Source organism: Trichoderma atroviride, chromosome 1 (genome assembly GCF_020647795.1).
Source record: "Trichoderma atroviride chromosome 1, complete sequence".
Lineage (NCBI taxonomy): Eukaryota > Fungi > Ascomycota > Sordariomycetes > Hypocreales > Hypocreaceae > Trichoderma > Trichoderma atroviride.
Window position 1 is genome coordinate 7,164,970 of NC_089400.1, and position 24,932 is coordinate 7,189,901.

The following is a 24,932-nucleotide window of genomic DNA, read 5'->3' on the forward strand; positions in this document are numbered from 1 at the left end:
ATGCTGGATAGACTTGTTAAATTCGCAAACTCATACTTGAGTCCTTGTCATTTTCGATCCGCATCTCAACACAGTTACGTGATTGCAAGTATGACTCTGACCGGCGCGAAATCAGCAATACAGTCTTTATTGGCTGGCAAAAGTGTTAAGCTCAAATGGTAATCGACTCAACAGCTAGTGAGAAGATTAAATAACATGAACTCTCTTACATGCATCAAATTTTGCAGTACTTAGCTCTTGTCTCCCGTGCCATTATCCGGCTTGAGTGCGTCATTCTCAATAGCTATTAACAGGTAACAAGATAAGCGGTAAGATGCACTATGACTAACAAATTTCTGCGAGAAAAACCAGAGGTCTGTATGCTATCATTACTTCGTGTTTGTCTTGAGAACTTCTTCAAATTCTTCAAAGAAAGACTGCTCCCAATCTGCCCTTGATCTCGTTGGTTTCCAGCCTAGCTCTTTGCCAATTTCTGCTCTCGTCCTAGCATTGCTCGCAAACCCCAGTTCGCACAGTTGCGTGTCCCCACGAACCCATTTTTCGGCAGCTTCTTCTAGACTGATACTTTTCGCCTCGGTTTCAGTCAACTGTCCAAGTTTTACGCCGGCCTTGGCAATCCACTGCGCGACATCCTTCCAGGCGAATGTTCCGGTACCGCTAAAAACAAACCCCTTCTCTCCAACCGGAATGGCTCTTTGTCCCTGGATCCAATCCAGCAAGACAATCTCGTATAATGGAGCGAGGTCGAGTATGTGCACAAACTCCCATACGCCTCTGCCATCACCAACATATTCTGCTCGTCCACTTGCAATCGCCGCCTTCATTTGCAGCGGATACTGAATGGTTATTCGGTTGAACTTTCCGGATCCAACGCCGTAGATTGTAGGACTCATGATAATTGTGGTAGGCACACTCTCTTCCTTTCCTGTCTCTACAACCGTGAGATCCGTAGTACGCTGAGCATATGGCTCAAGATTTTCTCTTTTCTTCAGATACTCATAAATATCCGAATCTTTATCGCTGAAGGTTCGAGATTCGGCATATATTTGACTTATGGGTCGATCAGCAAGATTCGACGTGCCAGACGTATGGATATAATATAGATTGGCATCTTTTTTCGATGTTTTACGTATCCCAAGACCTTGGATCAAGGCCCTGGCACTCGCAGTATGGTATCCGGAAGCGGTGTGAATTACAACGTCGTTTTCGGAAGCTGCGGCTTTGATAGCGTCCAAGTCATCAAGATCTTTGATGGTATAAACTTTGAGACCAATGGACGAGAAATATTCTGCTCGAGAGTCATTGCGAACGAGGACAGAAATCTCCAACTCTCTGATTGCTTGATTGGCCGAGGATTGCAAGTGAGAAAGAATCGACCCGCCGATATAACCGGTCACGCCGGTAATAAGTACTTTTGTCATTGTCAACGCTGAGAGTATACACAGCCGTTAAAAGAGTACAATTTCATGATGGTTTTATGATACTTCTGCTGTTCTTTTCATTACAAATCATATCGCCGGCGGGGCACTTGTAACTCCGTACAGCCATCGGAGATAGCTGTCTGACGCCAACTTGTGCCAGAGATGGCATGCATGTCGTCGGTGATAACTGATCATCAAGAATTAAGCTAATCTTGATTGACGCTTGTATTAGAAATAGTGTTTTACCCACGCTTAGAAATACACTTGTTTTGTTTCTACATCAACGAACGGTCGGAGAAATGTAATTCAACACCACATTCGAATGACTTGACCTTGTCTTCATTCAAGACTTGAACCTTTTCTGATTCATCATTGCGCATTGTGCTTGTTGCTTCTTATCGTCGACTATATTAATGAGAACGCAAACCATTCATTTCTCGTATTGCGTTGTGGTAGAGATGTGGTGATATGTCTAAACCGTAAACTAACCGGAGATTTAAACCATAGTTTTAGCATTGAATGCGGGGAAAGGATATCTAGTATGGCAGGTATAGCTCAACAAGGCAGTCATTTTGCATGTAAAATAAAGTACTATTCAATTACTATATATACTTGGTAGTAGCAGTATCAACAGTAGCCATCGCAGCAGAATTAACAACAAAATCGTAGGGCGCTCTAACCAAATCCCATATTCTTGATTGGAGGTTCACTGGCTTCAAACTGCAAGATTTGCTGCAACTCAAGAAAAGACAAAAGCAGACGTGCCAGATATAGGCGGAATAACATGAATGTCCGTTTACTACCATTGTTGTCGCCGTTGTCGCCGTGATTCAGGTTCATGTTGGCAGCGTGGCAGCGTTAAAAGGCACATACATTACGAATGACTTGGACAGGCGCATCTTAATTTTTCGTGTCACTGGTGCCGGTACTCTAGAAGAATGAAATGGTAACGTTTGGGTCTGCATTGTCGCCGCTACCTGGTCCGCCATCCCCTTCCCAGCGCAAGCCATGAAGATACTTGGCATTATCGTACACACAGCGTATCTGGAGAGTCTATCTGGCGCCGCACACCTTAGCGCCCCTTTCTTTGGAACTGAAAGTCTCCCATATAGTTGACCATCCGGGGAAGATTTTGTCATGGCTTAATTGACGTCGAGCCAGAGCCTCCGTCCGTATCGCGGCCCGTTTTGAGGCGCCAAATGTGGCATCCCATGCAGGATCCGTAGTGGCTTCGCAAATCGGGATCATGTCAGAGGTGCAGACGTCGGGTGTATGGCCGATCTTCTTGTCCTATTGTTGGAGTCTTTTAGGCCAATGTCAGTAAATGAGACATGATGTGTAGGCGTAGGTAGCTAGTAGTAAAACATACCATGTCGTGAAGGAGTTGGACTCTAAGACGGCTGTTGTCCATGTTGAGTAATACCTGTGGAGAGTGTTGGACATTTGACCAGTCTAATGTCTGAAATCTGACGCACCACTGCCTACCTGTGGAGCGCAGCACCCAAGGCCCAGACGACTTGGACAAGGTGGAAATGCTGAAGTCTGAAACCTCGCCTGAACATGATAATCTGAAGCCACAGTCTCTGAGCGTGTGTAACCGGGATTCATCAAGACCTGCTTGTAAGAGGTGTCGACTAGGCTCTCCAAGAATTCTTCCTAAGCCGTATCCATATCTGGGCATTGGGAGTGCCACCAAGGTCGGTCGAGGTCGTTGCGGTAGTCGGTGATGCCGACAAGAGAACTGGGGTTTGCTGCTCAAAAGATCGGATGGAAGATTTATTTGTCGTAGAATCTTTTGGCGCCTTTCGAGAATCGCTTGGCGAGAGTCTTAATCACCTCTTCTGCCACTTTGACCCCAACTTCTTCCTTAAGCTCATCGCCCGTGGGCTCGTCGTCTTTGGGCTCACCGTCTTTGGCCTCATCGTCGTCTTTGTAGTCTCCATCTTCCCGCGGAGGTTCCAGGTGTCAAAGTATTTGTCAACATCTTCAGGGCTGGAGTTTGCTGGGCTCTTCAACAATGGGCTGCGCGAGTCTCTTGCTTCGACGGAGGGCGTAGGGGCGGTGGACGCAAGGCGTTTGGGGGCCATCGTGACGTATCGAAGCGCATATAGGTGATGGTGTTTTATTGAGTCGGGGTAACATGAGTCTTTTCGAATGGCTGCGAGAAAATCCTGTGTCGCCATGCTGCAGTTCCTGGCGACAAATTCAGTCTCCATCGTCAATATGACAGTCGCAGCGAGGTACGCCGCCCGGACTTGCGCACCTCAGACATCAAACGCCCAACCATTGAATCTGGTCACGGCACATATCCATAGCTTACGCCAGGGACTTGGTCTCTTCGTCTCTTGATCGGTGTTGGACTGGGCAGCGAATCTTCTGGCACGGGATCAGCCAGCATTCCTTGGCCCGAGCCGCAGACCAAAGGGCGCAGAGCCGCGGCGGCAGAGATGGCACAGGAGGGAGAGGCATCGTTGTTGGATAGTGGGTGAAGGAGTTGAAGGAGTTGGAGGGGGTATTTACAAGCCGAAAGCAGGGCTTGGCTGATGATGTTTGAGAGAGCGCAAAGCAGAAGATATTCAGGTGCCAGCAGCCAAGGTGATTTCCACCTGAGGCAGCCTGAATCTGCAGGTACCAAGCACAGGCCAGTCACTGTATCCAAGTACCCACTACCTATCAGCCCAAAGGACCTGTACTTCCACGACGTGTACCGGGAACAATGTCCCGTGCAGAAATTCTGCCGCATCGCAAAATGTAAGGCGGTGCAGTAAAGCGGTGCAGTAGTACTCCAACTCTGGCCAAAATCTTCGCGACTCTCCCTCTCGTTTGCAATCATCACAAGCTGTACGCACTCTATCCGTCACCGATTGCTCAGTCACTTCAGTCACCAATTGATGGCAGTCAGATTCTCCATCCAGTACCTCGACGACCGCCTCTTTTTTCCTCGTCAGAAATTCTCCCCCATGTGTAAGTTGGACGCCCGCCCCCACCTGTCCATTACCAGGATCCCGATCCCGATCCCGATCCGGTCCCTGAATCCGTGTCCAATGAGCGTCTGGTTTTTGGCTGATTTCTTCTTTTTTTGGCTTCGGCTTCTGCCGCTGCCCCTCGCCGGATCCCCGCCGTAAGTCAAAATGCTGTCGCACAAGGAACTCTAATTCCTGTACACCATGGAAGCTGATATTTGTGGAAAAGACTCTTCGCTGCCAGTTGATCGCGATGACCGACCATGTTTCTTTTCCTCGCCGCCGCCGTCGTCTTCACTGTCCTCTGGGCCCTTAAGGCGTATTTTTCCTGTCGGCTGCAGCTGCGTGTTCCCGATTATTACACGGAGCAATCCAATGGCTACGGCACATGCCGTCGCGGAACGAGCGGCGGACTTGGTCATAGAATACAGGAAGAGGTTGATCATGCAAACGATGTGGCAGTTGCCGCTCTCCATGAAGAGGCGCCTGGAATAAGTGCGGACTCCATAAAGTGTGGTTTTATAGGTAAATCATACTATTGGTGGTTGTACGGACCTTTTGTCAATATCCAACGTCAGTTCTAATCCGTAGGCAAGCTCTCCAGCCTCATAATCTCCTGCATTATGTGCCGTTCTTTTTCCTCCAGCTGAAGTAGTCTCCTCACCAAGTTTGCCTTGATACGAACCGTCGAGAGCTGGTCCCGTAGCTCCACCAGGATTTCGGCTACTCTCTCGCCCCCCGATGTTTCGACTACCTCCGACTTTTCAGCTGAGGGGTCCATCTCATTCGTGGCTGCTGACTCTACAACGGGTATCGAGACACCCGCAGGAGCAGGTTCCTGGACTTGGGCATGACTGTCGAGATCCTCAGCCGCTGGTTGATGAATCATTGTGGTGCTTTGAACCGGAGGTATGAGTGAAAGCGCACCTGTTGCCGCCTCCGCCGAAAGTTTCGTCTGGTCGACAGGCCCCAGGGCCGGCTTGTCCGCTACGGCCATTGATGTCGTTGCAGGTACAGCAACAACTGCTCCGGTCTTGAGCGTTAATTCTGCATTCTCATCCACCCAATTACGTATGGTGACAAGGCTCTTATATTTTTCCAAGTCTTTGACCAGCAGGTTGCCAGGATCCTTGACCGTGCCTCGATTGTTCTTGGGGTTGAAAAGGATATTCTCCCCTTTGACACTGCTGCCGGACATGGCTGCCGTCAAAGTTTCCCACTTCTCCTTGACATTGGTAAGCCTGTCCACCTCGCCAGAGATCATGATCTTGGCGCTGAACCTCTCGCCCAGTGGATCCTCTACTAGTTTGTCCCTCTTGAGTAGCACGGCGGTCTGCATGAAGCTTGGGATGCCGCTCTTGATAGCTTTATTCTCATAAAGCCCCCAGAAGACGGTGTTCTTCCTCCCGCCACGCCTGGAACTGTGACCTTGCGTCCTCATTATACCTTCGACACGTGCATGGCCCTTGATCTTGTCGGTCTTTTTGAGTTGCCACGTGTACCCGAGACTACCCTTTCCGGGTCCGCATGATGCCTCTAGATTAGGGTTCACTGAGTGGCTCACCTCCCGCTCTGTCTTAGACTTGAATATAGCCCATGTGTTGGACGGAGTGATGGCTTTTACATCCCCTGCGGAAAAGGTCAAGGTGACCTTGACTTCTTTGAAGCGCCGGTTGTTGCCGCGCGGCACGAATCCGAATTGGAAGACCGCGAGTGTGGCGGGCTGGTCACTGTACAAAAAACCGTGAACGGCCTGTACCAAGTCGCATTGCACAATGAGAGCGTCGCCACCTATGTTAACATCGATCAAGCCTGTGCTGTCGCCGCCGTTGTCGATGTTGGCGCCTCTGATTGTGAACTTGGGCTTAGCGCTAATATCATCCGGGTTGGTCTTGTCCTCTAGAACAATCTCAAACTCATTGTTAACTGATCTTGCCGTCATGGTGGCGAACCAGCTGTTCTTTCGCACTCAAAGGCTGAGGTATCAGACATGAAGGGAGCGGGGAAAGCTTGAAGCTGTAGGAGTCATTACATACATTCACTGGTTTCACACAGAAGAGTTGGACACACCGTCAAAGGTTGCTAGCCTTCATTGGGGCATTGGAAGATGAATGTACTGTACATTGAGGCATTGCAAGATGAATGTACTGTATATATAAGGATTTTAAGTGTTCAGCGGTGGCTGGTCAGCAGATTGGGGGCGCAACAGCCTGATTACCTTTGGGGCTGCATGATTTGTTGGCACGAACAAGGGCTTACATGGGTCACTGCAGAAGGGCGTCTAAAGGGTGGTATCGCCAGCGACAGCCCGGAGTGGTATCACGCACATGCGTGCACCCTTCAGGGTTACCTGAGATTGCGATCAAAAGTAAAGCACGCCGGCGAACTATAGAGAACGAGCTTGAGCGGGCGGGCCGTTATTGGCGCGGTTGGTTCATTCATCATAAAGTCACTAACATCGCTTCACGCTTCTGGGGGAGATGTAGAGCAGAGCAACCTCATATGAATACAACATGGGACGCGCTTTACGCCCGTCTGTTCTAACCACCCTTTGGACAGCCTTGCCGCTGCGTATGGGGCCTCGACAGCTGTAGCTCTAGCCGGAAAGACTACCAACAGACGTCCAGCTGCATTACTTTCAGAATTTCTCCTCCTCTCATAATGCATTCATTCCTTCAATCCATCTGCGAGAACAAGGCCTACGCTGGCGACTAAGGCTCATCCACCCGCAAAGTCGTCCGCGTCTTCAGCTTCCATGGCGCTTGTTCCCGTCCTATTCGTTGAGGCGGCACATCTTTAAAGAATCTGGCAACTACCTCTTCTCGCAGGGCCTTCATTAAGGCGTCCGTGTTCGTATTCGACAGGGAGGAATGGCCGAAAACTCTCCGCACCGGCAACCACTTGTTGGGGGTGACGTGAATGCTGTTGAAGGCGCTGCACATCCCGCGGTGGCTCTTCAGCCAGGTGTACTCAGCATCCGTGGCAGTCTTACCGCTGACCTGGGCGCAGTGGAGGATCATGGCCGCCAGCCCGGCCGCCAACGCGCACGATAGTGAACTGCCATTGTACGTTTCCCACACCGTGGGTGGCTCGTCTACACGGCGCGCGCCGCTACTCTCTACCGGAAAGCCGAGCTCGACGCCGGGCAAGAAGTAGTCGCAGGATGCATCGCCCCCGTCGATCTTGTCCCAGCGAATGCCGTCTTGGGTCGCCGCACCGATGCAGAAAACCCGACTGGTGTCCAGCTGCTTCGGGTAAGACTTGTTGTCAGGAAATCCAACGCCCTTGTCTGGATTGGCACAGAACAGCAGGATGTTGTTGTCGGCCGCGAGCTTGATTGCGTTACGCAGCTCACCCATCCGAGTTGTCTGATAGTCCGAGTCCTTCTCGTCGATAGCCCAGCTCATTGAGATAATTTCGACCTTCTCTGCCACGGCCCACTTGATTGCCTGAACAGTTAGATTCCAATATTAGCACCTTTGCCGAGTCCAAGAGGAGAAACCCAGGTGGACGGGACGACTTACCTCGACTATTGACTCAATTGAGAATGAGACCGTCGCTTGGCCTGAGCTGTCACCATGCTTGGGCTCTGGATTGAGCTTTGCCACGTAGAGCCTGACCCCAGGACACATGCGGCAGATGTAGTAGGCCATGACGGTGCCATGGCCGTGAGCGGATGTGTTGTAATTCTGCGAATACCCATTCTTTGACCTCCTCGAACTCGGATTCGGCTGGTGCACCCAAGAGTCGCCGCGCTCAATAGAATCGTCCAGTGTCGCATAACTAGACTTGACGCCGTCATCAATCAGGGCGACCTTGATGGGAGTCGTTTCCTTCTACCAGGTCTGTCAGCAAACAATTCGTATCACGAAACATCAGTATTCATAAACCTTATCTTTCTCCAACATCTCGATGATGTCTGCAAACTGATCCATACACTTTAGCCAATCCTGCCTGTGTGATTGTCAGTTAGATTGAACCTCTGATCTGAACCGAATAACTTATATACGTCACGACTTACTCTGCGAATCCCTGTTCGCTCTCTCCTTTGAGTTTAGACGCCGCCGATGCCATTCCCGAGTCCCTCTTCTTTGCTGGTTTGATTGCCTCGCAGTGGATTTCTACGAGTTTCCCTTTGTTGACTTCCTTGAACATCTGCTGCAGGTCTTTCTTGAATTTTTCAACGTATACTTTCATAGTCGCCATAGACTCTAAGCCCTGTACTTTGATGTCAGCCGCATGGCAACTCCGATGCCGGCATGGTGTGCCGCAACCAACAAGGGAGCATTACCTGGTTGGTCTCGAGGTAAACCTTCTCCAACTAAGGCCATTTGTTAGCAATTTTCAACTCTGGCTTCTCATGTTATCGAATACAGTGGCAAGCTTACATTTTTGAGTCTTGCTAGTCCATTCCTGTCTGCCCAGGCTTCTAATACCACCTTAGGCCGCTGCAGTACAGGTATATAGTCTTCACATGGTCTCCTGCCGCTTGATAGATGACTCCTGTCGGAATATCCAACCGGGCCCAATCCCAAATTTCGACTTGGAGACCCTTTAGGGACTCAACAATCGCCTTGTCGCTGTGCGGTAGTGTTTCCTCGTCCCCAAAATCGTCCACCATAACCTCAAAAACCTTTTTGACCGGCAATGTGTTGCGGTTCTTCAGCCAGTGGAAGATCATGTATAAATCATTGCGGCCGAAACAGTCCCAGGAACTAACTACGGACAGAGACTTTAACTACTGCTTCAAATGCTATTGGACTGCCGAGGAGACGCAGCCTGGCCAGGAGTGGGAGAGATTGCCGAAATGGAGCACCGACCACGATCGATTTCTCAGCGCGAAGAACATGAAAAGGACGCAGGGACTAGTTCAAACTCAGAGAGTGATGATGACTGAAGTCGACGAGGCAGCTTCCATGGAAGGTAGGAGATGTGTTGAGATCAAAGGGACTCCGCTGTCAGCTTTTCCAGAGTGAAGACTCTTTCAAGTAGCTAGAGTCCAATCTACTTCAGAGCGTAGAGCACAGAGTCATGTACGTAACTGCATACAAGAGAAAAACGCCCCCGATTCAGGTCACTGTAGCTGCTGCCCGGTACCACCAACATCAGCAATGAAGTGTCTGGTGAGCGCGGGCGCCGTTTGGGTAGTGGTCGGTCGACTTTTTCCTCCAGCAGTGTGGGTTACTTTGCTATTGTTGTTTTTATTTTATCTCTCTTTTTCTTTTATGTATCAATATATTGTTCTGCCTAGCCTAGTTTTAGCAACTGGTATCTCTTTATATATTCGTTCGATGTGACCTTGATGTAGACATATTCACTACAGGCGTAAAATGGCACCAAATCGAAGCTTGTATATGCAGTATCAACCTATTAATCGTATGGCCCAGTCAGGTCAAAGGGCAATGTCTCCATCTCAGTGTCGGTGCGGTCATAGTGAAGTCGAGTGCGAACCACTACGTAGGCTGGAACGAGAAGAGAATTCGTACAGCACTACCAATCTGAAGCCATAAGCTGTTGAGCATTTTGTTGTTTGTATCTTTGACTTCAAACGTTTTAACACATTGCTCTGTCTGCTTGGCTTCGATCCATTGACCTCTATAAACCGGTGGTCTTGGTTGCCCCTACCTGTGAAAAAAAAAAAAAAAAAAAAAAAAAAAAAAGAGCCGGCATCATCACTTTTGAGCCGAATCAAATCAGAACATTCTACTTGGGTAAGTGCGAAATGTTGCATACTGTATCTCAGGTATCTTCACCATCGAATGCCACATGTATTGAATATGGAGGCCTTAATGGCAATCTAAAGTGCCTTCAGCTTGGGGATTCAGCCCACGTCTTCTACTATAGTTTACTGCAGTGGCTTCTATTCGTCCTGACTGCCTACTCTTCCCAGGAAAGCTAGCGGCTCGTTAAAGTCGAGCGAAAAGCTATAAACTATCTCATTGATCTGGCATCAATAACCTCCAGCTGCAGATCCTGCTTGTGCAGGGTAGCCAGGATATCATTACTGTTTCCATTTTTAGCATCAACTTTAGAGACGGGCGCAGTTGATACTGGTATCCAGGTCGGCAACAAGGTGTTAAGTGATTTCCATCTTGAACTCTACGCATAATTCACCTTGATTTGTAACCATCAACAAGATTCCATCAAGTTTAATTGTCAGAAATGGCCGACTGACTAATTCATAAGGCGTCTAGAACGACGTGGTTCCTTTGTCTAAGAGCTAGTATCTTAGCAAATTGCTTCCAAAGTGACTGATGGCTCCGTCTCCACTCATCTTGCGCAGATAAATATACAAAGATTTATACCTATCCAACTCAGACAAATGCCCATTATTAATTCTCGTTTCCCATCTTTCCATCATGCATCTCTCGTTCGCACTCTACCTTGCTACGGCAGCCTGGCCTCTATCTGGCGTTGTACAGGCATCCGAGACCTGTCGACATATCAATATTCCCGTTTCCGTGTCTGTTCCACGCTTTGAGCTAGATACTACCATAAATAACAACTGGGACGCAGCCACTCTTACATTCAACTTTACACGACGAGATGCTGGCTCTCCGACAGCACCGCTTCCTATTTCCGGCGTGACATCCACTCCTGTGGAAAGCAAGTTCACTATAAGTGCGAAGCTTTGCGGTACCGGAAAATCGATTCTCATACTAACCCATGGGATACTTGAATCTTCACTGTACGTAACTAATCTATCCACACAATACCGCGTAACGGTGTGTTACTAATTGCCCCAGTTACTGGAATCCTGGTTTCCCCGGCGGCGAGTCTTATAGTCTAGTCAGCGCTGCTGTTGCCGCTGGTTACTCTACGCTCACTTACGACCGAGTTGGAGTAGCGTCATCTTCTCCGTAAATATTTCACAGGCTCTTACATGTTTGGCGATCTGTCTAATTCTTTGCCGTAGGGCAAACTCTCTCTCAGAAGCCCAATTTGGTGTAGAAACTGCCATCCTCAACCAACTCGTCCACTATGCAAAAACAACCATCTCTGCGTCCAAGGTGGCGCTCGTCGGGCATAGTTATGGATCGTACCTCTCAGCGGCCACCGCCAGCCAAGTAGCGGTTGATGCTGTCGTGCTGACTGGTTTCAGCGGAACGTTGCAGTTTTTTGCGCCGTTTCTTGCTGGAAGCAATTTACGCGTAGCCAGGATCCAGGATCCTCTCCGCTGGGGACACCTTGACTCGGGATATCTCACGTCTTCTGATGTTTACGCCGAAGCGTACGGCTTCTTTGCCGAGCCATTCTTCGAGCACCGTGTGGCCGAATGGAACTTTAATGTGGACAGCCAGCCGTTTGGCGTTGGCGGGCTCCCATCTCTGCTTGCAACCGAGATTCCGTATGGCAACATAACTGCGCCAGTGCTGGTCTTGCAGGGTCAATACGACTTGCCTTCTTGTGGCGGCAATTGTCTTGGTCTGCTTAACAGCACAAGTGAACTTTTCTCAAACGCCAAAGTGGTAGAAACTGTCGATGATTTGCCAGCAGGGTAAGTAGCTTCTTTCACTGACTATTCCAGAGCTGAAGCTGACAATCTCCAGGCATAACATTAATCTTCATAAAAGTGCTCCTCAAGCGTTTCAGATGCTGCTTGCCTTCTTGGGCAAACAAGGTCTCTAAGCTATACAGTGATGATACATCTCATCATGCGATAACTGTTATTACGCCCCTGCCACAGGTACTGTCAATTTGTCAATTTGGGAATGCTACATGCCGGTGATCGCGCCTACAGTGTCAAGGATGTTCCTAGTCTTATATCATAGCATGAATAGACATATAGCAAAATAGCTGTCATATAAATGCTGTAATTCTTAAAGCTTTATGGAGAGCTACCTTTCGCTTGTGATGCCATAATGCAAAGGCAGGATGCTTAGTAACGAACCAGCGATTAGGTTTGTCAATTGCTCGCAGCTCGTAGATGCCGGGAGACGCATCCATTCCAATGCCGACATCATACAGTAAATTCGAGGCCCACATACATTTTCCAAAATAGGCAAATGGATCCCATCCGCCTCCACTGTCCGAAAAGGACTAATGGTCCAAGCATGCGGGGGGCGCGGGAACTTGTTACAGTAGGACGCAGTTAGTTTTCTGTTTTTACTCTTTTTTCACACAGTAGGGATTTGGGTCCGCTTGTCGGGAGACATCCAAGCCCCAGAGTCGCCCGGTATTACGGAGTAGGTCAATGAGAGTTGAGCTCTAGACTTAACTTGTACGTAGTGCGATTATAGGATTAGACTATTTGATAGGTAGTCTCTATAAAGGCAGTAGACGGTAAAAGTTGCTGGCTTAATTTGACACGCTTCAAAGTGGCTGCTATGCTCAATTCTTTCTGCGAGTCCTTCTCCCTCTGCTGCTTTTACAACATCCCTTGCTCACAGACTCTCTCGCATCGTCATCATTAAAAAGGCCACTATTACCACCGACTTGCTCTCCACCCGGAACGTTTTTACTGCTGACATTGCTCCCAGACCAGGCGGCAATCTTCTCGAGCAATTCATTCGCCATGTCCTGCAGCCTAACCTGTAGCTAGTAATTAGAGCAAGCATTTGTAGTTTTCTTTTCTTTTTCTTTTTCTTGTTTGGCACCTACCTGATAGTCTTCGATGTCCTGCATAGCACTCTCGCTGTCATTTGAATGTTCAAACTGGAAGTAGTGATTCCAATCTGGATTCATGATGTCGCCTAAAAGCAAAACCACGAGTAAAATATAAGGGGAAGCTCGTTTCTCTGCCGTCAGGGAGACAGAGGCCCCCAAGATTAAAGGTAAAATGTGCAAATCGAAAGCTCTATCTTCATCTGAAGAGATGATATGGTGGATTATCCCCTGTGTTTGTTTTCAAAAGCAAAAACTCCATCGACGCTGTAGCAATCTGGCGATTTATAGAGCTCTATCGTGTGATCGGAACATGTCGACACTGTGCAGACGCATTGGCGTCCAAAGCTTCATCGACACATTCTACGACTTTGTCCGGAGACGGATCCATTAACTCTTTCTGCTCAAAAAACTACATAGACGTCGGGATCCCCGCCGACGACCTCAGCTCAGTATTGCCAAGGGCTGGTGCGGCTTTACCGAGCGGCAATTGTCAGCGCCACGCTAACTTACATTACGAGATACAAGCTGGGATTTGATAAGGTGTTCCAGCAAGGAAAGCTGATTGACTAGATCAGGCATATGGAGTTGAAGCTTGTGCGGCAGTGATTAGCGGCGCGGCAGATTGACATGAGGTGACTTGTATAGAATGCGCAGAGGAGATTGGAATGCCATCTTCGATTGTGTATTCGGAACCGGGCTGGATCGACTCACCGACATTCGCAATTTCTGGATCATCACAGTTTCTGGATTAGAACTTTTTTCCCTACTTTGGATTGAACTGCATCTTTTAGGTCTTGAATCCAAGGGGCTCGGATCCCAGAAGCTTTCAATGGATACTGGGAGGCTGGCTGCGCAGCATGAGCGCGCATGCCCTCGGCCTTTTCGGATTGGAGGGAATCATTGACCATATATCGATGCTTACAAAGTCTATATTGGTCCAAAATCTCTGCAACCAGCTAGTTTTGCACAATGAATCTCGGGACGAGTCATTTTCTGTCAGCTTTCAAGCTATCCGAAGATTTGCGGGGCTGAGCTGCTCGAATCTATCTCGTCACGGCCCCATCTATGGACGCTGACAAAACCCATGTACGACTTATTGGGGTATATATACCATCTCATTCGCCTCAATTCTCGTGGTCATGGTCATCAAGCTGTTTTTGAGTTACAATAGGCGCCATTTATCTTCACTTTTGCTACTTCAAGATGGGCTCCAAAAAAAGGAACCATGCCGGTTCATTCCGCATCTACCAGTCTTCTCCAAATCTCCTGTTCGACGAGGTGCCCATCAATCCTCTCGACACGACAAATCTCGTCAAGCCCTGGGTCGTCACCTATTCCATATACATTAATGGACGCCTAGATTCTACCAAATTACATGACTCTTTGGAGTCTCTGATATCGAAAAAGCATAGAATTCTTGGTGCAAGGCTTGTAAGTGCAGTTTCTCTTCCGGCAGGCCAACAATGACTCTGATGCGTCTTTTTCTAGACTTCGGCATTGGACACCTTCTATGTGCCTCATTCGGAATCATTCTCGCGTGATACCTTGCCAGCGGTTGTATTCACGGCAAATAACCATGGAGAAAAAAGTGTAAAGTCCGCCAATCCTCATTTGCCACAGTCAGATGCTCGACCCGACCGAATCACGCTTCATCCTGCCGCCGAATCGCTTCAAGCTTTCGTTGCAGCCGAAGGAACTCCAGAACAGTATTTCCCAAGCCCCAAACAGCCGGAGCTTAACCCCCCAATGTTGAAAGTTGACGTTGAAGCATTTTCCGACGCGACAATCATCAGTGTACGCAGCCCTCATATACTCCACGATGCCAAGGGATTCGAGCGAATAATCACAGGTTGGGCGACTGCGGTGAATTCTGGTGTAGAACATGTGCCGGATCTAGCACCGTTGGGATGGGATCCTTTATCCGGGCTCGGTGACAAGAACAGCCCAGCAAACGACGCCAAAAACATTCCGCGGGGATGGACGCCGATCGTGGGTGCCGCTGAGAAACAGTTCGCCGCCAACATGCAGCAGGAGTTTGCATCGGAGCCTCGGGCAAAATCCATGTCGATTCATTTCCCTCTATCTGAGATTAGCCGGCTGCGAAAAGAAGCTCAAGTGGCGGCTCCAGAGGGAGTCCGGCTGAGTGAAAACGACGTTGTTTTCGCCTTCTTGGCTCGTGCCTGGGCCAGTTCCTCCTCTGCATCGCCATCCACTCCGACCTACTTGATGTTCCCGATAGATCTCCGGGGTAGACTGCCGGAGCGGTTTGGGCCAGACCCTGGCTCGTATATTCACAACTCCGTCTTTGCAGTTCCTCTCTTGCGCACTTTCACCATGGAGGATCTTCGAAGCATGTCTTTGGGCGACGTCGCCATGGAGGTTAGAAAGACGGTGCAGCAGCTGACGAGTGAGGAGATGGAGCGCAATGCCGATTGGGTGCTTGCTAATGCAGAACAAAATCCGATTCCTCGCGGGCCCGAAGGATTGATGTTTGGCGTCAGTAGTTGGAGGAAAATGAAATTTTTGGACGTCGATTTTAAGGGAGCTGTCGCGAGCGGCGGCGATGGTAGATTGGTCCGCATATGGGGAAGTGCAAGCACAGCTTTTGGAGCTCGAGGAATCTGTGTTGTCGAATGCGACGATGGCGAGGGTGGGCTTTGGTGTTCAGTGGAATTCCCCGAGGGGGACTGGAACAGAGGCCAGTTCGGGGATCTTGAAAAATGGGGAGTTTAGTAATGTCACTTGAGGTTGTGAGTTTACAAGGGGAAAGCAGCGACAAGTAAAGGGGGCTTTGATGTGGAGTTTAATAATTAGAGACATGGAATTGCCTGAAACAGCATTTGTAGAAACTTTTGACATGGATGAACACCGATCTCAGATCCAGTAAGAAACGGAAACTCGCCGTGTCCAAAAAGTCCCTGCTATGTGGAGTACAGAGGACTTCCAATCCCCGGACAAGGGCAGATCTCATGGCTGGACCTATCCGTGGCGTCTATAAATATCTTGCAGGCTACTTTAAATCGATAGGCCCTCAACGTCTGCTATTGGTCGGAGCTCTGCCGTGAGATGTCACCGACTATGCAGCGATGACTAAGATGGCGCCGCCATATTTGTTGTTGCTCTCAAAGTCGCCTTCGCTCTTGTCAAACTCTTTCGGCAACAGACTCGACATGATTTGTTGAGCTGAAAGAAGGGTCTTGAGCTACGGAGGCATCGATCATCAAACTACTGCTCTCTAATCTTGACACCAACTGTCAAAATGGCTTCCGGCGCAGAAAGGGGGAGGCTTGACGAGCACCAGCCAGCGCCTCAGGACGAGCAAGTCCTCCCGCATCGGCTCAGTCGGCAGCATTCCTCGGACGGATCGCCTCCATTGGCAGAACTCTCGACGAGCACATCCTCGTCGGGCCGCGGAGCTCTCCACTTTGTCAACATGTCCCACCCGGAAGACATCCGGCGGCAGAGCAACGTCCAGCGGGAGATCCGCAGGCACGTCATGAAGGGCGTCAGCGACCATCGGGGACATCTACGCGGAAGACGAAGGGCTGCTGCTCAAAACGGTGCCCAGAACAGGCGGCAGTCTCCGCATCCGGAGAGACTCTCGCCCAGCCGATCGTTGGCGCCTCTGGGAAGCTTTCCGGTCCAGACTAACATGCGCATGCTCGAGCTCGTCCGCTTCGGTATGAGATGGATGACTATTGGGTAATTGAAGAATGCTAAAGTGATACCAGCCAACGAAGTAACCGGCTTCTACGTGCCGTTTCGTGTCGCGTGGTGGGAGACAGCCATGATGGACCCTGGCGCCTTTTACGTCACTTTGGGCAACTCGGCCGACTTTTGGCGCAGACTCAACACCAACGACATCATGGCCAAGACTCCCGAGATTATGAGACACTACTCAAGGTCACTTATTGAACTGAGAAAGCGCTTAGATGACGACTCTGAAAGGACAAACCCGGGTACTATTGCTAACATTTTGGCACATATCTGCCTCAACGTAGGCCATTACACAGATCCCCTCGATATACTGCACAGATGTATTAGCTAACCTCTCTCGTAGATGAGACACTGTGATTGGGATAGTTGGAGAGTGCATATTGATGGCCTCAGGCTCGTCATGAGGGATCGGGGAGGATTTGACAGCTTGCCGTACCAGATGCTCGTCTTGATGCTTTAGTAAGTCCTTCCCACGAAGCATTTTTTTCTTAGAAAACTAACCATTCACTTAAGCTACGACATGTGCGGTGCCATGGTATTTGATGCTCCACCCCGGTTCGAAATCGCACCTGGTCTTGTCACCACCAATTCAAGCATCAGAGCAGCACCGCCAAGACTGCAAGCGATACTCGTACAGCTACAGCAGATGCCGCCTGATATCGCTATTGCTGCTGATGCTCTTCAAAAGATCTCAGACGTCGCGGACATTGTTAACCTCAACAGCCATTCCGCAGCCTTCTGGACAAAGGATGTTGATTCCATCCTTTTAATCGGCCCGCCAATGCACTATCTCTTGTCCATGCCAAGGCTACCGGAAGACTTTGATACTCTACCTGACACTGGGGGGGCTTGTTGTGCGCGAGTTGATACGGCAAGTGTGTCTCCTCATCATGTCGGCTCTGAAGCAAAAATTCACCTTCTTCACTGTCGAGAGAGGCACCATACAGGCCAAACTTGCGCAGTTCATAACATCAAATTTGTATTACATCGGCTCCGAGTACCGCGAGATTAAAATATGGGCACTGGTCACAGCTGCCTTGTTGGAGGAGCGTACCATGCGCGAGTTGTATTTGACCAAGCTTGAAGATGAAGCATTGGAGAGCCATACTTCGCCGCAGAGCTTGATTGAGATTGCAAGGGAAACCATCTGGCTTGACTCTTTGGAGTCTTCTGGCTCGGATGAGCTGCTACATGATATGGATCTCGTATTCGGATACTAATCTAGCGAAGAGCTCGACAACTGCTTAATTTGACACGGTCGTTTCCGACTGCCTGCGTACACGATCTTTGGGGATATAAGCTGCTGAATAGTCTTCCAATCGCTACTGCAACAAATAATTACTTTTGAGCGGGATTATGGGCAAAATATCAGATTATGCTCTTATTTACCACATATAGCCGACCCCGTTAGAGTTGGCCACCATCAAACCATGCATGTTATTGATCAACATTACAAATCAGCTTCCTCAGATTGAAACTACTTGACTGAGGCTATCCATTTCTGTTGAGACTGAAAACCTGTTTAAGCAATACATCCGGGCGACAATCGGCGGGGGAAAAAGCGTGCTTCTAAACGTGGCTACTGTCTGAATTTACAATCTTCGGGCGCTGCCTCAATCCAACTATAGTCTTACAACCTAATACATTCCTTTCTGCACATATGCCTATTTAGTTGCTGTATACCAGTATCGTCAACTAACCATCAATTACACATTAGCCCTGGTTGTCAATTTAGGGAAAATGGCCAAGACGGTCCACTTCCCCAAACGGGCTAGTGCTAGATCTGAGACGATCATCTCCACTTCTCGATGTGAACAATGTGAGTTGCCCAGCTCAGACGTTTTTGAACCTTAATATAGCAGTATTTGGCTCTAGAGTGAGGCCATTCGCTTCGTAATAGCCACGCTACAAGTTAAATGAAGCTAGGAATAGCAGGGCTTGCATTTACAGGCCGGGCGTTGAGTTTGGAGCCCGTCCTGGAAGCCGTGATAAAGACTGCCATCGGCGTTGTAAATGGAGCAAAGCACTATATCCACGTTCCTGGTTTCTATATGTTTTGCTACCAAACGAAGACTCAATACATTGACTCCAACTTGTCACTTTTAATACCCATTTTTCTTTTACTTCTCCCACAAGCATGGATGCAAGTCTCGCCTCCCCAGCATGCATATCTCTGTTTGAGGATGACCTGTCCCGCTGGGAGGCAGTAAAGGACCGCAACGCCATCGCCGATGGCCTTTTCTTCTGCGCCTCTGCAAATACAAAGGTCTACTGTCGGCCCGTGTGTAAGGCCCGCCTCCCCCGCCGCGAAAATGCATCCTTCTACAAAACCAGTAGAGAGGCTCAAGCGGCAGGGTTTCGCCCTTGCAAACGCTGCCGGCCCGATCTTGACGGTGTCATGCCGGAAGACGTTGCCGTGCTCAAAGTTCAGGCCTTTCTAGAAAGTAGGAAAGGAATTTTCAACAGCGGATCCACGCCGGAAAGCCTGAGCCAGATGGCTAGACAGGCTGGGCTGTCTAAATGGCACTTCCACAGGGTATTCAAGAAATACACGGGAATGACGCCTGTCCAGTACCGAAGGATGGGGAGGCGAAATGTCAACTGGATTCAGAGTGAATTTGTCACCCAAGAAACCGGCTATCTGGATCTATTGACCCAAGCAATCGAGGGGTATCCACAGCTGCTGGAACCCCTGGGCATGCTCGAAAACTCTACTTCGGGTAGCTTCTCAGAGAGCCAGAGCGAGGACAACCCCGGTGGCGATCCAAACTACGTATTCTGGCCACAGAGTGAGGAGGTTGAATAAGAGCCATCGGAAGGCTCAAACTCTGCCTATGTCAAGTGTTTAGTGAACTTGTCTCTTGGCAATGGTTTTATGAGCATTTGGAGCTCCTTTGCCCAATGCATATCGCAACGTGTGTGGATTTATGGCGAATTAATGGCAGGAATCTGGAAGATTGTGATAGATATGTACTTTCAGTCTATTTGGTTGGTTACCTTGGAGCGTTACGGTGTCGCCCGTGTCTGAAGGCAGACGCAGGGCACATGGGCACGTGTCAATTTTGTCACTCTCTGGGCTTTATAAAGGAAGCCGCACTTTTCTTATATATCAAAATGAGATTGGGCTACATCTATAGCCAGAATAGTACGGTATCAAATACAGAAATGCAAATATCCAACAAGATCCCACCGTAGCTTAGCAAGTGCTGTGTTGTTTGATTACTTTTCTCATATCTTCTGATGCCTGAGTTTAGATACCCATATTGGAAGCATACAGTATCTTTGCTGCGATGCTATATCATGTTGAGAAATAATCCGTAGCTGCTCATTAGCACTACCAGCTAGAATTCTCGACTCATACCCATGGAGCATCTTCAAGCCACTAAAAAAGTGAATGACGGTGGCGACATCCAAAGATAGAATCTTAGCCGTAAATTTGACTTCCAAACCACGTATTTTTGGAGTAACTGATCATATCAGAGGCTCGATTTGGGCTTGAAAGCTTGAGCTGGCTCTGGTCGCGAATGCTACTGCGACCCAGTCTGTTGCATGCTGTTGAGAGAAGAAAAGTAGAGCATTCTAGGTGATGATAGCCTCCAGTCAAAGAGCCGACTTCCATCGGAATGGCCAAGATTACTCCTACCAGCCTACTGTTTCTTCACACTAATACCCTGTATCATCATGCGACTACTATGTGCTTTCTTGATAGCGGTTCGCTTTCTTTGGACAATGCAGTTCTGCACATTCAGCTTTTGGTAAGGAGTGACCGAACCCCAGGGGTTGGCATGAGTTTACGTTTGGACATCCATTTGAGGAAAACGGCTGCGAAGGGTTCCATTTCCCCGAATGAAGCTAGCAGCTTTCTGGGGTAATAGCTGATCGAGACAGCCAAGTCAGCATGATAGAACATGTTGAGATGGCAAAAGGTGTTTGGTTACATGGTGTGGCACCCTTGTTCATCTGTAGATGGGACGCAAGTAAAACATTATTAAGCATGGCCATCTCTCAAAGAACTCGCTATGATATCTGTGGCCCTAGTCTGGTATGCTAGAAATAGTGTATATACAGAAGGACGGCCTTCTAGTGGCTGAAAGGCTCGGTGAAGAATGGCTCCCGGTCTTAGACAAAATATCGCATGGGTATCACTCCAGGCTAACGCTCTGAGGAAAGCGTAGCAAAGGGCTCCACTTTCCGAAAATGGCAACATGAACTATGAGCTGAACTCAACATCAACTCAGCCCCTTCTCGCAATACCGAATTATAGGACGCTGCTGAATAATTGTCTAGAGTTTTGTGTTGCTCTGGTTATATGATAACCATATACTACCGCGGATGCTCACAGCGGATCTCGCCTTGTATCAAATCGTCCTAGTCGTACCCAGAGTCCTGAATTCTTTGTCAGGAGTCGTATCTTTTTGCGGAAGTGACCCTGACTATGGGCGGCATGGTACGTCAAGGCCACCAATAGCATCTCTCGCCGTAGCATCGCTGTATAGCAACTGGCATCCACAATCCACGCCAGTTGTACACGCACCCGTGGAGCAGTAACTCGGTGACGGGCCATCCTCTACTAGAGAAGAGGATGATGGGAGGACTGCTTTGAAATCGACAATATTTGACAAATGTATCTCAACAATCATCGTACTTTCTGGAAAGGTGTTGTTGTTTGATGATTTGGGAATCTTTTACATCCTTAAAGTTATAAAGATGTAAAAAGATTTCTTTATTGTCTCTCAAAATTGAAGCTACATTTCTAACTTAAACGCTGTTCCCAAATTCTTTCTTTTCTCTTACAACTTAGTAACAATGGCAGCTCCTTTCCCTTCTCCAACAACAACATGGCACTCCAAGGCCTACGACAAGATTGACCCAAAGCGTCCTGAACTTTCAGCCAAGGGAAAGAATGTACTCGTCACCGGTGGTGGAATTGGCATAGGAGCTGCTGTTGTCAGAAGCTTTGCTGAATCGGGCGCATCCACCATTGGTATTTTGGGGCGCACTGAAAGTGCTCTTCTGGAAACCAAGGAGAGCGTTGAATCGGAGTTCAAGTCGACCAAGGTCATTGTCTTGGTCGCTGATCTTACCGATGAAGCGTCAGTAACTAAGGCACTGAACCACTTCAATAGTTCCGCGGGCTTGATTGATGTGCTCGTTCATAATGCAGCCTACATGTCGGATCTAGCGCCTATTGCAGACGCCAAAGTCGATGAATGGTTCAAGAGCTTTGAGGTTTGTAATGCAACTATGAAAATATTATGTCAGCAAAACTAATTAAAAAATCATGATAGATCAACGTTAAAGGGTCGTTTATCATTACAAAGGCTTTCCTTCCTTTGGCAGCCAAGAACGCCGTCTTAATCGCGTCGGGAACAGGGGCTATCTCGTTCCTGATGCCGAAGACCTCGTCCTACCTCCCTTCGAAGCTTGCAGAGTCTCGGTTCTTCGAGCATGTGCAATCTGAAAACCCGCATATCCGTGTTCACAATTTACACCCTGGCGGCATCCAGACCCGCATGGCTGACAAGACTCAAGCCGCCGGAATGGAAATCCCCATGGACGATAGTAAGTAAAGAGGATATACGTGTTGATGAGTCTCTCTAACAATCCGCTAGTTTCCTTGTCTGGCGCATTCACTGTGTGGTTGGCAAGCGAAGAAGCTGCTTTCACTAAAGGAAAGTTTCTTTGGGCTAACTGGGATGTCACCGAGCTCGAAGCCATCTCGGATAGACTGCGTGACACCTCATACCTTTCCATTGGTGCGGTGATTGATGGCTTCCCATTCGCTCAATAATTTTGTTCACAGCGCACATATATTAAAAATATTCTCCCTAGACTTGGAAATGATCGACTCAAGTACCTATACCATTAGCCATGCTCTTCTGTGAATCATCTGCGGCATCTGCATTATATACAATTGCTCAACGCTGCGCTTACTCCGGCCCATATATAGGAGAGTGAAATTATTTATCTAAACGGAATGAGACCAAATAAAGGAAGCCACTCTGCGAAATTGCTGCTCGAGCCATTAATTTTTGAGCTGGACTATAGTCATGTAGAGCTCATGCACAAGCCGTTGAATCCTTCCAAAATGTCATATTGGCGCCATGTTACTTAAATTTAGGAGACTTATATACTATGTCGTTGCTCTAGATCAATATTTGGGATATTTCACAATTGTAGCGCTTGTCACCATAACGATTACTTCAAGGAGACAATATATTCATTTTTTTTCCCAGTCGAGTTTCGGCTTTCTTGTGTGCAGCCTCAATCACACGCCGAGCAGCCCCGATCTCATTAACATCACAATAGCCAACCATAAGCGAGTTTGTTTATTGGACAGACTGCCGCTTTATTTAGATAGCCTATCCTGAAAGCCTAGCAAAATTAAAGAGGTGTTTTCTGCCTTTTTGTTCCTTCAAGGTTGCTGGACAGCTCTATAGCCAGTAGTAATAAGCCTCCAATCAACCAGCCAAGATTCTACTTAACAAAGGCCTTATCTACTTTTTTCTCTTCAATATTGACCTGACAAGAGTTATTTTCCTCTACCTAATTCTCCAGGAGCTAACGGGAAGATAATTGTAAATTAAACCCGAGTTTGCTTCATACTAATTACTCACATAAAGCAACTTTCTCCGAAGCTTATACGATCCACTAAAAGGCGCGGAGATCGCTCTAGTGCCTATTATTCAAGCACGAAATTTACCGCGAAACCACTCAGCCGTAAAACTTACACGTCGTATCCCACAGCTGCATGCATCTGTATTAGTGAACTCTCGCCATTTTGTGATCTCTTTACTCATGGCTTTCTTACCAATCGCCAACTTGATTCATAATCCTCATCGCCAGCGGAGATGACATCTCGCACTTCGGGGCTCTCCCATGAGAACTGTGACCTTCATCTACATAGCAGATTGAAGATGTTTAGTCTAGTTTAAGATGTAGTCCGTCTGCCCAGCTCCAAGAGGTCTTTAATAGATCATTCGACATCCTCATCTATTCTGTTCAGAGAATAATACATTCAGTCAGTCAGTCTGTACTTGTTTTTGACTTCAAGAAGCTGCCTCAGGCCTCTAATAATGCCGTCCGTCGTGATCGTTGGAGCTTCTCGCGGCCTTGGGGTACGTGCCCAATCAAGAATTATCTCTACTTCTCAATTTTCTTAGGAATATCATGACCAAATTAAGCTTGTTGCAAAATGCTGACTGGCGTTTTAGTTTGCCCTGGCTAAACTTTGGTCTGAGGACCCTTCCAACACCGTCATTGCACTGGTCCGCAACAAGGTGGCAGCTGTTGACAGCTTCAAACAAAATCTGGGGGACAGAAAAAACCTCGTTGCTGTCGCCGCTGATTTGGAAGACTTTGAATCTTTAAAGGTGTGTCTAGGATTAATATTCACCTCTCGATTTGTTCACCCACCAACTGATTGACCGGAAAGGCCGCCTCGGAAGAGACGTCTAGGCTTCTCAATAACAAACTTGACTATCTCATTGTAAACGCTGCCGTCAGCGATAGCATCATTGACGACATTGGAAATGCGTGAGTGCCCATCTTGCACCAACTGCGCCGGTATTACCGCACAATAGAATGCAAGAGTATGTTGACTGATGGCCTCGCCTTTCAGCGTCCTCAATGACCGCGAACAATTTGACAAAGACATGCTCCAGACCTTTAGGACCAACGTCTTGGGAGTCGCTCATGCTCTCGGCCTATTTGCACCCCTTCTTCGCACTGGTACCGCTAAGAAGGGAGTCGTCATTAGTAGCGGTGTTGGTGACCCTCACTGGACAGCTAAATGGCGAACTTTTGGCCATGCACCCTATGGTATAAGCAAGGCCGCTGTCAACCAGGTTGTGGCCAAGTTTCATGCCCAATACGCCTATGACGGCGTCACGATATCGGCAATCAGTCCCGGTATTATCAAGACGCAGTTCAACACTCCGCGACCCGAAGGTTAGTTTCGTGCAACTCAGGGATTTCGTTCATTTAGACGTTGCCTATACTTTCTCATGCCACCATTTACTGATACACTCAGTAGATGCCAACTATCAGCGCATGCAGAAGACATTTGGCCCCCCTATCAGCGAATCAGACCGGTTCAAGGGACCTTACACTGCCGATGAATCGGCTGCAAAGGTGACCGACGTGATTCTAAAGCAACTAGATCTTGAGATGCATGGGGGGATATTAATTTCGGAGCACGCTGACCAACAGTGGGTATGAGCGC

The 24,932-nt window shown here is 48.4% G+C and overlaps 13 protein-coding genes across 13 annotated transcripts; 8 read left to right on the top strand and 5 right to left on the bottom strand.

The window, feature by feature from the left end:
- Positions 1-104: 104 nt before the first annotated feature.
- TrAtP1_002601 (uncharacterized protein) lies at positions 105-1,440 on the bottom strand. The gene has a single exon (XM_066111533.1). It carries the CDS (start codon positions 1,419-1,421, stop codon positions 369-371), a length of 1,053 nt encoding a protein of 350 aa, XP_065967609.1. The 5' UTR covers positions 1,422-1,440; the 3' UTR covers positions 105-368.
- A 1,034-nt stretch (positions 1,441-2,474) lies between these two features.
- Positions 2,475-2,832, bottom strand: TrAtP1_002602 (uncharacterized protein; the record flags this gene model as incomplete). Its single annotated transcript, XM_014085278.2, has 2 exons — positions 2,475-2,711; positions 2,791-2,832. The coding sequence occupies 2 exons, from the start codon at positions 2,830-2,832 to the stop codon at positions 2,475-2,477; spliced, it is 279 nt and encodes a 92-aa protein (XP_013940753.1).
- A 356-nt stretch (positions 2,833-3,188) lies between these two features.
- Positions 3,189-3,536, top strand: TrAtP1_002603 (uncharacterized protein; the record flags this gene model as incomplete). Its single annotated transcript, XM_014085277.2, has 1 exon — positions 3,189-3,536. The coding sequence occupies one exon, from the start codon at positions 3,189-3,191 to the stop codon at positions 3,534-3,536; it is 348 nt and encodes a 115-aa protein (XP_013940752.1).
- A 1,425-nt stretch (positions 3,537-4,961) lies between these two features.
- TrAtP1_002604 (uncharacterized protein) lies at positions 4,962-6,326 on the bottom strand (the record flags this gene model as incomplete). The annotated part of the gene is made up of 1 exon (XM_066111534.1): positions 4,962-6,326. One exon carries the CDS (start codon positions 6,324-6,326, stop codon positions 4,965-4,967), a length of 1,362 nt encoding a protein of 453 aa, XP_065967610.1. The 3' UTR covers positions 4,962-4,964.
- Positions 6,327-7,095: 769 nt separating this feature from the next.
- On the bottom strand, positions 7,096-9,065 carry TrAtP1_002605 (uncharacterized protein; the record flags this gene model as incomplete). The annotated part of the gene is made up of 6 exons (XM_066111535.1): positions 7,096-7,833; positions 7,909-8,220; positions 8,275-8,338; positions 8,406-8,602; positions 8,676-8,705; positions 8,859-9,065. 6 exons carry the CDS (start codon positions 9,063-9,065, stop codon positions 7,096-7,098), a joined length of 1,548 nt encoding a protein of 515 aa, XP_065967611.1.
- Positions 9,066-10,743: 1,678 nt separating this feature from the next.
- On the top strand, positions 10,744-12,013 carry TrAtP1_002606 (uncharacterized protein; the record flags this gene model as incomplete). Its single annotated transcript, XM_014085275.2, has 4 exons — positions 10,744-11,072; positions 11,131-11,244; positions 11,301-11,882; positions 11,935-12,013. The coding sequence occupies 4 exons, from the start codon at positions 10,744-10,746 to the stop codon at positions 12,011-12,013; spliced, it is 1,104 nt and encodes a 367-aa protein (XP_013940750.2).
- Positions 12,014-12,715: 702 nt separating this feature from the next.
- TrAtP1_002607 (uncharacterized protein) lies at positions 12,716-13,069 on the bottom strand (the record flags this gene model as incomplete). The annotated part of the gene is made up of 2 exons (XM_014085274.1): positions 12,716-12,916; positions 12,986-13,069. 2 exons carry the CDS (start codon positions 13,067-13,069, stop codon positions 12,716-12,718), a joined length of 285 nt encoding a protein of 94 aa, XP_013940749.1.
- Positions 13,070-14,101: 1,032 nt separating this feature from the next.
- On the top strand, positions 14,102-15,909 carry TrAtP1_002608 (uncharacterized protein). Its single transcript, XM_014085273.2, has 2 exons — positions 14,102-14,422; positions 14,480-15,909. The coding sequence occupies exons 1-2, from the start codon at positions 14,195-14,197 to the stop codon at positions 15,722-15,724; spliced, it is 1,473 nt and encodes a 490-aa protein (XP_013940748.1). The 5' UTR covers positions 14,102-14,194; the 3' UTR covers positions 15,725-15,909.
- Positions 15,910-16,250: 341 nt separating this feature from the next.
- TrAtP1_002609 (uncharacterized protein) lies at positions 16,251-17,720 on the top strand (the record flags this gene model as incomplete). Its single annotated transcript, XM_014085272.2, has 4 exons — positions 16,251-16,671; positions 16,723-16,988; positions 17,052-17,167; positions 17,222-17,720. The coding sequence occupies 4 exons, from the start codon at positions 16,251-16,253 to the stop codon at positions 17,718-17,720; spliced, it is 1,302 nt and encodes a 433-aa protein (XP_013940747.2).
- A 43-nt stretch (positions 17,721-17,763) lies between these two features.
- Positions 17,764-17,928, top strand: TrAtP1_002610 (uncharacterized protein; the record flags this gene model as incomplete). Its single annotated transcript, XM_066111536.1, has 1 exon — positions 17,764-17,928. The coding sequence occupies one exon, from the start codon at positions 17,764-17,766 to the stop codon at positions 17,926-17,928; it is 165 nt and encodes a 54-aa protein (XP_065967612.1).
- A 917-nt stretch (positions 17,929-18,845) lies between these two features.
- Positions 18,846-19,514, top strand: TrAtP1_002611 (uncharacterized protein; the record flags this gene model as incomplete). The annotated part of the gene is made up of 1 exon (XM_014085039.2): positions 18,846-19,514. The coding sequence occupies one exon, from the start codon at positions 18,846-18,848 to the stop codon at positions 19,512-19,514; it is 669 nt and encodes a 222-aa protein (XP_013940514.2).
- Positions 19,515-21,514: 2,000 nt separating this feature from the next.
- On the top strand, positions 21,515-22,499 carry TrAtP1_002612 (uncharacterized protein; the record flags this gene model as incomplete). Its single annotated transcript, XM_014085250.1, has 3 exons — positions 21,515-21,937; positions 21,997-22,270; positions 22,321-22,499. The coding sequence occupies 3 exons, from the start codon at positions 21,515-21,517 to the stop codon at positions 22,497-22,499; spliced, it is 876 nt and encodes a 291-aa protein (XP_013940725.1).
- A 1,285-nt stretch (positions 22,500-23,784) lies between these two features.
- On the top strand, positions 23,785-24,928 carry TrAtP1_002613 (uncharacterized protein; the record flags this gene model as incomplete). The annotated part of the gene is made up of 5 exons (XM_014085271.1): positions 23,785-23,826; positions 23,923-24,081; positions 24,144-24,244; positions 24,330-24,658; positions 24,744-24,928. The coding sequence occupies 5 exons, from the start codon at positions 23,785-23,787 to the stop codon at positions 24,926-24,928; spliced, it is 816 nt and encodes a 271-aa protein (XP_013940746.1).
- Between the last annotated feature and the right edge of the window lie 4 nt (positions 24,929-24,932).